Source organism: Arachis ipaensis, chromosome B04 (genome assembly GCF_000816755.2).
Source record: "Arachis ipaensis cultivar K30076 chromosome B04, Araip1.1, whole genome shotgun sequence".
NCBI lineage: Eukaryota > Viridiplantae > Streptophyta > Magnoliopsida > Fabales > Fabaceae > Arachis > Arachis ipaensis.
The window spans coordinates 132,214,592-132,224,605 of record NC_029788.2 but is presented as its reverse complement, the minus strand read 5'-3'; the positions used below and the strand labels follow the sequence as shown (position 1 = coordinate 132,224,605).

At 36.5% G+C, this 10,014-nt stretch overlaps 1 protein-coding gene and 1 non-coding gene across 3 annotated transcripts in view; one reads left to right on the top strand and one right to left on the bottom strand.

Annotated features, from left to right (window-relative positions):
- Positions 1-9,079, top strand: part of LOC107635651 — a 10,726-nt gene extending 1,647 nt beyond the window's left edge. For both annotated transcript variants that reach the window (XM_016339183.2, XM_016339184.2), the window contains exons 2-10: positions 84-375; positions 760-1,656; positions 2,108-2,229; positions 2,390-3,311; positions 3,680-4,207; positions 4,643-4,959; positions 5,737-5,835; positions 5,922-6,047; positions 6,752-9,079. In XM_016339183.2, the coding sequence (XP_016194669.1) occupies positions 84-375; positions 760-1,656; positions 2,108-2,229; positions 2,390-3,311; positions 3,680-4,207; positions 4,643-4,959; positions 5,737-5,835; positions 5,922-6,047; positions 6,752-8,539 (5,091 nt within the window). In that variant the 3' untranslated portion in view covers positions 8,540-9,079. The remainder of the gene's footprint in view (positions 1-83; positions 376-759; positions 1,657-2,107; positions 2,230-2,389; positions 3,312-3,679; positions 4,208-4,642; positions 4,960-5,736; positions 5,836-5,921; positions 6,048-6,751) is intronic.
- Positions 9,530-9,601, bottom strand: TRNAC-GCA. Its single transcript has one exon. It is a non-coding gene; the product is annotated as a tRNA-Cys (tRNA).

Here is a 10,014-nt window from a genome sequence, read left to right as displayed (position 1 = left end):
TTTGTTGTTCATTTTTCCTTTTTTGGTTTGTTGATTTTGTTGTTGGTTATGTATTTTTTTAATGGGAAATTTTTGTCTACCAGGAAAACCGTGATACTGCTGCTGTTCTACCCATCCCCGATAGCTCTGTTGTTCAGTCCATTCATGAGAGCTCTGTTGTTCAGTCAACTTATGAGAGCTCTGTTGTTCAGTCCATTCATGAAAGCTCTGTTGTTCAGTCCATCCCTGATGTTCAAACTATCCGTACTGCTCAAACTACCAGTACTGTTCAGTCCACCATTGTTGCACAAACCATCCCTGCCATTAAAACTGCCTCTGCCAGAGAGTCTGGCGCAGCTCCATTGGTGCAAAAGAGTATCCAGGGCGTTCAGGGTGGTAAGTTATATTACTCTTTGCAAACTGCTAGTTTAAGGAGTACTGAAGTGATTACCTTTTGTTTCCTTTGGGTGGCAATATCTCCTATTGAGCATCCCTCTTCCAGCACCATCTTTGAACTTTGCATTGCTATGTGATTTATCCACAGATTATTTATAGTAAAAGTACTGACTTGATTATCTCTTTAATAATTTAGTCGGTACTAACTTCACCTTGGGCATAATATTTCTTGAATATGAGACTTCTTTTTTATGTCTTGGTGCTTTAATACGAAGGATATTTGATTTTCATTTTGTCTGAACTTGATTATGTATCTATTAATAGGCATTTTATACTGGTATGTTTAATCTGACTGGTAAGCTTTTTGTGGCAATACTGTTACAGGCTCCAACAATCTACTATTACAGACAAACAAACAATCAACTTCACAGAAGAGCTTGGTAAAGAATCAATTACCCCCCAAATCTCCTCCATGGACCGGTCCTGTAGGCAATGATAAAAATCTCGTGATAAGCTTTTCTGATGATGACAGTGGTAGTGACCTTGACACTAAAGGTAATGCTACCAAGTTGGATAGCCATGTAAAGCGTCCAAGCTCATCCTTGGTGAAATCAAACAAATTACAGTTACAGCAAAATGGTAGAGGTGTGCAGAAGGCAATGCCCAAGAGATTCTCTTCTAATCACACATTTATATTACCAATGACCAAAAACCGCGGTTCCATTTCTAAAGGTGTTGGATCCATGCCACTGGGACAGGGATCACGGACTAAATACTTCAAGCCTGTGAATAAAAATGTAATGATTCGAGAGCATGTACGTGATCAAGGAGTGGTATCAAATGACAGTAAACTCCAGGATTTGCGGCATCAAATTGCACTCCGTGAAAGTGAACTTAGGTTGAAGGCAGCCCTACAAACTAAGGAAGCTGCTTCAATTGTAGGTAGGGATCATAATGTATCAAATCTGAAGAATGACATAGCTAGAAAATATACTCCACCTTCCTCAGAGGCTTTGGAGCCAAGGGAACCGGATAGGAAACGCTTGAAACTTGGCACATCGGCTGTTGGTAGTCAGCAAGAAGTTCCTGTTTCAAAATCCATATTACCATCCAAAGATTCTGCACGGCAAAATTGTTATCATCAGGAGAGACACCATGTTGGTCATAGTCAAAATGAAATTCCATTATGTAGAGGAAAGCCAACAATAGTGACATCAGAGAAGCAACCTGACAAACATACTGATAATTCCTTACATAATATGCCTTTTAGACCAAGAGAAGGTAAAATATTATGCTTTTATGTTAAGTGCAACTCATACATTTTTTTGTCTACAAGTTAGCTTAGAAACTTTCTGTATTATTTTGGAAAATAAAGTTTATACCTGTTATTTTCACCCAAACCAATTTGTAAAGCTCTTACATTGGAAAGTTCTTCCCAATTTTTCTTTATTTATTTATGGACTAAACAAATCATTGCCTTCTTTCATAGGCTGTTTTCTTTTCCCATTTTTCCCCCTGATAATAAGTTCATGCAAGTCTGCTTGAAGGTGCAGCTGCATATGTATATTTAAATATCATAAGAATGTGGAACGTGTAAAACAATTGTCTAATTTTACAGGACTTCAAGTTAATGAATGTCTAAGCATGATGAAGCTGGTGACTTGATAGTGACCAAGTCGAAGCATGAATCAGTAAAATGTCTAATCTCTCATGGTCTGGTTATATCTTGTAGGTGATGTTAGTTATGGTGTCAATCAGATTGAAAAGAGTATTAGGCCTATTGACCCTTGTATTGCTCCCAACCAGAGTGCAGTGCCAGAAAATATGAACTCCAATAGCATGCCAAAGAATTTAGTAAGTTAATTCCCCATGCAAAACATTTGCTTTTTACTTGCTGAACGGTGACTTAATTGGAAATCATTCCTGTGTTTTTCTGTGTTTATTTACTAGCCATGAGTTATAATTTGTTATACATGGTATTAATCTCATTACTCCCTCCACATCCCTTATTTAGGTAGCCCCAAGCGGTGCATCTCTTTTGAGCCACAAGGATAATGCACATGTCTCTGAGCATAACAACATGGATTTAGATTCAATTTTTGGAATGGAAGAATTGATAGATAAAGAATTGGAGGAAGCACAGGAACATCGGCACAAATGTGAAATTGAAGAAAGAAATGCACTTAAAATTTATCTTAAAGCTCAAAGAGCTTTGCTTGAGGCTAATGCTCGATGCACCAATCTTTACCGTAAAAGGGAATTGTGTTCAGCTAATCTACGATCTTTAATTTTAAATAATCCCAGCTTCTCTTGGTCTTCAGGGCAACACCAGGATCTGGATTCAGGGCCAGATTACTTAACCAGGCATGGATATGAAATACCCACATCAAGCTGTCAGAGGCCTGCTGAATATAATGATAATAATAATCCAAGTTTTGACTCTAATATTCAAGGTATGAACCTTGTGGCAGGAGCAAATTTAGGACCTGAACCTTGTGGTGAACCAGATGCTAGTACGTCAGAGCCTTTACCTCAAATGGGTAATAATGCCGAAAATGGAATTTATTCTCCTTCTGATGAATTGGACACATCTGGTAATGAAAATGGAGAGATTTCACCAGCTGGAAATGTGTCAAGTAATCTTGATGCTGAATATAATAAAGAACAGGACTCTAATGGCAAATTGATGGACATAGATACTACATCAAATGCAAACTTTTCTACTGATTGTCCTCAGGATTCTTTGCTTCTCGAAGCAACATTGAGGTCTCAATTATTTGCACGTTTAGGGACTAAAGGTATGAAGACTAGCATTCCATCTAACAACACAGTGGCAGCTGCTGAACATGGGCCTGAAAATGAGGTTGGAAGCCAGAGAAATCAAGAACATCATGGTGTTGTAGTACAATCTGGGGTGGATGATAATGATCTCCAAGGTACTTTTTTTGTTTTGGATTCTGTATGCTACTGTGTTTGCTTTTCATTTTGATTATTAGTTTGATAATGCTGATGTTGAATCTGGATAAAAAATAATGTAGTTTAGGTGACTGTATAGTCCATGTACTCAAACTTTTGCCTATGCCTTTCCCCTCTGCTTCTTGTGTTTCAATAGTGTAACTTAGGCAGACATCATTTGCAGTGTAGCGAGCTCTTGGCATGCATACATATTGACTAATTATTTTGAATTCAGTTTACTGCAACCATGAGAAATTGTGGCTTAATATTGATTCCGTTTTATCATGTATTGATGAAATCGTGGAAGTTTATCACTTCCATTCCTCATTATTTTGTTCAACATCATTAGGCATTGAGAGGCAAGAAAGGAGTATCCATCTGGATTCCACTGAGATTCAAAGTGAGCAAAACAGCGGTGGAAATTCTTTGGAGTCAAATGGTAGTGGTGGTTCAGGAGGTCAAGGACATATGCCTTGTCAAGGCCACCATTCAACAAATGATATGACCTTCCCACCTTTGATTTTTAGGAGTGCATTTCGTGAGCTGAGAGAAATATCTCCATTCTATCCTAATCAATTCCAGAACAAAAATGATTTTATTCACACTAATGATAGTGAAAATAGGCGTATTACATGCCTCGGTTATGATGAAATGAAGTGGAGCAATTTGTTAGAAGTCTCAGTGCCTGTCACTGTTGGGAATTTACTCTCAGAAGAAAGCTCTTATAGCTGCAGTTCTGCAGTTGATCCATTTTGGCCACTTTGCATGTATGAACTTCGTGGAAAATGCAACAATGACGAGTGTCCTTGGCAGCATGTTAAGGACTATGATGATGGAAACCTTCATCAGGAGCAACACATTAATTCCAATAATCCAGGTATGAAAATTGTTGACAATATAAGATGTAGTTTACTATGTAAGGGAGTTTTCTGGAAATATCAGTGGGAAGATTGATGTGTGTTATATACCCCTGCTGAAATTGATTTTGTAAAAATTGGTACTTATTAGTAAAATTGTAGTTTTACCTTTAATATAAGTACATCAAAACTTTGATTGGGGTTAGTCTGGTTTGAGGATTCAATAAATCATTTTCAAAAAGTGGACGGGGTGTTGGGGACTTGGGGTAGACTATGTATATTTTTCTAGACGTATTCCCAGGATTAAGCATTGAAACCTAGAGCTGTTTTTCAAAAAAAATAAATAAATTAAATAAAAATTCCATGGGAAATTAGGTTTTTTCAGTATATAATTAGATGTGTGCTAATATAGATACTTCATGAGACTAATATTTTGAAGTTGTACTGACCTGAAGGTAGATTACCATTGCATCAACAAAACTGTAATGGTGTGACAAAAGTTCCAAATGGTCACAAAGCTACAGTCCTGCCAACTTATCTTGTTGGCTTAGATGTTCTGAAAGCAGATCAATTTGCCTATAAAGCTGTTATGGCGCATAGAAGTTCCCAATACTGGCAGAAGCATTTCAGTTTTACTTTGGCTACTTCGAATATGCTACGGAATGGTATACCTGCTGATGCTCCATTATTGCATGGTGGTGATGAACGAATAGAGGTCCATGACCCTTGGAACAACTATTTATCATCTTTTCAGTGGAGAACTGGAGCCCGGGTTTGTTACCTTTTTGTCCCTTTCTTTTTAAAGAAAATAAATTTCTTGTCTTCGTAGAGACATAAATGTACATTTATTCCCAAATTTATTTGCATTCTCCAATAGTATATCTCTTTTACTAGTTTCCAAATCTGATGTCTTCATGTTTTCAGTCTAACCTCATCACTTCCATTCTGATATGAACAACGGATCAATTTTATAGTTACTATTCTTTTTTTTCTTCTAGAAACTACTTTAAAGAATCCATAACTCTAATTTTATAGTTGATTTCCTATTTTTATTTTATTTCTCAGAAATCTATAATCTACAATATTTAAAGAACTTATGTTAGTGTTGGGAAATTTCAATGGCTATTAGCCTGCAATGTGCATGCCAGAACAATTTCTTATCATCTTATTTCTCGAATTCTTTGTCTCACATGTGTTACATGGAAATTCTTTTATGTGATCATAATTTTGATTCTTCTAATGGTATCCACTGTTTTTATGTATAAATAACTGTTTTCTTATATCATGTACTTGTTCATAGTTATATCACTACATACACATATATTATGATGCACGTGCTTGTTTTTGTAACTGAATGAACTTGTTGAAGAGTTTCAAGTTGCATTACTCAACTTTAAACCGCTAGTTCAATTGGTGAATACATTAAAATTGGTAGTGTGCCAGCCAGTGAATTAAACTTGCTTTTGATTCTCCATTTAACCTATATAATATGGTGCAATGTTTGAATTCCTTTATTCATGCTAACTTCTTCCATTTGTTATAAAATTAGAATCAAATTAAGCAGGCCATGGCTGATAGTGAACAAGCTGTTGAGATGGCTGCTCTTATTCTAAACCAGGAAACTAATAAATTGCATGGTGTAAGAAAGGTATATATTAGATGTCATTCCTTGTCAACAATTGAAATACACTCATTATTTTCCTTTCTATTTATCTCAAATTTTGGTCTTTTTAGGCTCTGTCTATACTATCAAAAGCGCTGGAAACTGATCCAAAATCTTTGGTTCTGTGGATTGTTTATCTGCTCATTTACTATGGAAATTTCAACCCAGATGAAAAGAATGACATGTTCTTCTATGCGGTATGTTTTCCTTTTCTCCTACTTCAATGTGGAGTATTTTCTGGGAATGATTCCTTCTCTGATATGCTGAATGGGGTGTATGTATATTACAGGATGTAGAGAGACCCTAGAAGTTACCATCAGTGGTCAACTAAAAAAATGTAGTGATAACCTTGTTTATTTATCGATCTGAGTCTTGGCTACTGAATCCTGATACCAGAAGCTGAAGCAATAGCATTGTTGTAACTTAAATTTACTTTGTGTTTGTAGGTTACTAATCTTCCCAACTTATTATTATTCGGAACAAGTTTCACTCAATACTAACCCTAGAATACTTATAACTATCACAGAGACAGCTTGCTAATCTCTTAACTTGTTAAATGTTTGAGAGGGAATATAGATTAAGTGAAATGCTATCCAGTTAGTTCGGATGCTATTTGTTCTAGTCTTGGTCAAATAAATCACCATTCTTAAGACAAACATACTCGTCGGAAATTGGTCCTTGTGTTTTTCTTTGTGCCCTTGTCCATGCAGATAAGATAGAATTCAAAGCACTGCTTGTTCCTTTATTTTATATGTAAAGATGAAGCCTTTTTTGTTCTTTGTTAATCATTCTCTGAATTCTTTTTTTAAGTTTTAGACTTTTAGTTAGTGTGTTATTATAAACGTTCCTTTTGAGAACTGATATGTGCTTTCCGGGGAAACACTCCAAATGATTTTTTCAGGTCAAACACTGTGAAGGATGTTATGTACTATGGCTCATGTACATTAACAGTCAGAGGAAGCTTGATGATCGGCTTGCTGCCTATGATGCTGCTCTGTCAGAGCTCTGTCAGCATGCTTCTGCTGCTGTGGAGGATAGAGCACATGAAAGTGCATGCATCTTAGACCTGTTTTTGCAAATGTTGGATTGCTTATGCATGTCAGGAAATATTGAGAAAGCCATTCACAGAAGTTATGGAATAATCCCTACTACAACTAAATCTGATGAGCCTAATCATCTGTCACTCTCAGATATACTCAATTGTTTAACAATTTCTGACAAATGTGTATTCTGGGTTTGTTGTGTTTACTTAGTTATTTACAGGAAACTGCCTGATGCTGTAGTACTGAAGTTCGAATGTGAGAAGGATCTCCTTGATATTGAATGGCCCTTTATCCGTTTATCTGAAGATGATAAGGAGATGGCTATTAAACTTGTGGAAACTGCTGTTGAGTCCGTTGATTCCCATCTCTGTAGTGAATCAGTCAAAAGTGATGCTAATCTCAGGGCTGCTCAACTTTTTGCTCTTAATCATATTAGATGTATGGTTGCACTTGATAACCTTGAATCCTCAAGAGATTTGTTTGATAAATACATGAAGTTGTACCCTTCCTGCATAGAACTGGTTCTGCTATTGGCTCGTATACAGAAACAGGAGAGCAATGTTGCCAATTTCACAGGTTTTGAGGAAGCCATTAGCATATGGCCAAATGAAGTTCCTGGAATCAGTTGCATCTGGAATCAGTATGTTGAAAATGCTCTCCAAAATCAAAGAATTGATTTTGCAAAAGAAATTATATCCCGTTGGTTCCACTCTGTCTGGAAAGTTCAGGAACTCTCAAATGGAGAAACGGATGCCAGCAGTCATGGCAATTCTTGTGGCTCTTTGGGATTGAATTCAAAACCTGCTTCAGATACATTGATTTCTGATCACAAAAGTATGGATATGATGTTTGGATTTCTTAATCTGTCACTCTATTATTTTTTTCAGAATGATGCGACAGAAGCATGCCTAGCAGTTGATAAAGCTAAGAATATTGCGGCTTTTGGAGGCCTAGAACACAGCATGAGAAAACATGTGATGTTTCTGCTTTGTGATGCATTGAGCTTAAAGGAGGATGGTCCTAATGATGCTATAAAGAAGATTTTAGAGGTTTATATGGATCCTACGACTCAGGCACTTCTAGTCCCTAAAGTGTTAACAAGGAAATTTTTTGACAGCATCAAGAAGCCAAGAGTGCAGCATCTAATAAACAATATACTAACTCCAGTTTCATTTGATTGCGCTCTGCTAAATTTTATTGCTCAATCGTGGTTTGGTTCATCTCATTTACCCCGAATGGTCAGTGACCCAAAATACCTGGTTGATTTTGTTGAAGCCATTATGGAGGTAGTTCCATCCAACTTTCAATTAGCAATTATTGTCTGCAAGCTATTAAGCAACAGTCACAATAATTCTGATGTAAGTTCAGCCAGTCTGTGGTTTTGGGCTTGTTCGAACCTTGTAAATGCAATTTTGAGTTCCGTCCCAATACCACCAGAATATGTTTGGGTCAAAGCTGGGGGTTTCTTACAGAATCCCGTGGGCATTGAGGCAGTCTCTCAAAGATTTTTTGGAAGGGCGCTCTCAGTCTATCCATATTCTATTGAGTTGTGGAAATGTTTCTATAAGCTAAACAAGACCATTGGAGTAGCAAATGATGTTGTGGAAGCAGCAAAAGAAAGGGGTATTAGTATTGAACTTGATTGACTTCTGGTTTAGTAACCGAATAACTGGATGTGGTTGATATGATCAAACATATTTGCTTGTGGAAACTTCAAGGGAGCAGTTTTGCATTTCTAAGAGGAAGACCTCAAAATGTAGATGATTTTTGGTTCATACGTTGAATTTTTCAGAGTTTTAAGCAGTTCTAGATTCTGACAACACAATGCACTAGGTTGAATATTGAGCGTGTGTTGATATTGTACAGAGAAGTGAATTGGAGTGGCGAGTTGGCAATATCCAGTGACTTGTTAGGATTTTTACCATTTTACTTTATTTGCCCTGTGTGCTTGAACTGATTTCAGAGTTCCATCCCCATCATGGTTCCTTTCCTTCCTTCATTGTCCCCTTCCCCCCTCACACAAACACATACACACACACACATACACACACGACACAAATGAAAAAGGAAAAAGCTGTAACACTTAATAGCCTTTACACCAAATTATTATTGTGATGTCATGTCTTTGACATTGTAACTTCGTAGATTGTTATATTGATTGAATGAAAGATAATATTTTTCCTAGATGCTTCAAATTCATATGTTACATTTGGCAGATGTTTCAAAATAAACTATCTTTTAGGCATCTATGTTTATATTGGTAAATAATTAATTGTGCGGAGTTACCACTGACCTATGTTTTATGGACCACAATAATAATTCCAATACATAAGGCTACCATAATGTTCAAAACCGAAGTCTCCTGGGTCATGTAACTGGTTTCATCGTTATTTTGGTTTTGAAACAACTATGGAAGGTCATAAACAGGACGTGTCTATATCAAAGACAAGGAATCGATGCAGTCTAACCTAAACTTCAGCCCCCGAGTGAACTTGATTGGCTTCTTTTGTCCAATTTATTAATTAGAAAGAAAGATGGCATAAGAGGAAATATAGAATATGGTAGCTGCTAGAAGTCTAAATGAATGTGTAAAAAGTAAAAACAAGAAATGTAGATGGAAGTCTCCAAAAATAAAAAGGGCCCAACCAGGTTCGAACCGGTGACCTCTTGATCTGCAGTCAAATGCTCTACCACTGAGCTATGGACCCGAATTGTTAGAAGGAAATCACTTTTTTAAATTTATATGATGCATTATTCTCAGATTGTTGCCAGCTTCTTAAATACATCTTGTTCCTTATCCCAATCGTTTGTTTCAGCCTTAGAGTAATAAATCTTCGCTTTTCTTTTTCATTTACTTAACTCGAGGGGAAAAAAAAAAAGACTTTAGGTTGAACCATAATGATGATACACATCATGGTAATATTAAATTCACATCTAACTTCCCGTTCTTCCTCTTTCCATTTATTTTGGAGTATATTTTATAAACTAGGATTTCAGGTTGGTAATCATTAAGTGCAACTCAATTACTTTCCACAATGTAAAATTAACCTTTCAGCTCTATAATACACTTTTAACCTTATTCCAACATGACAAATGCCATCTGGGAACTCACAATTTGACT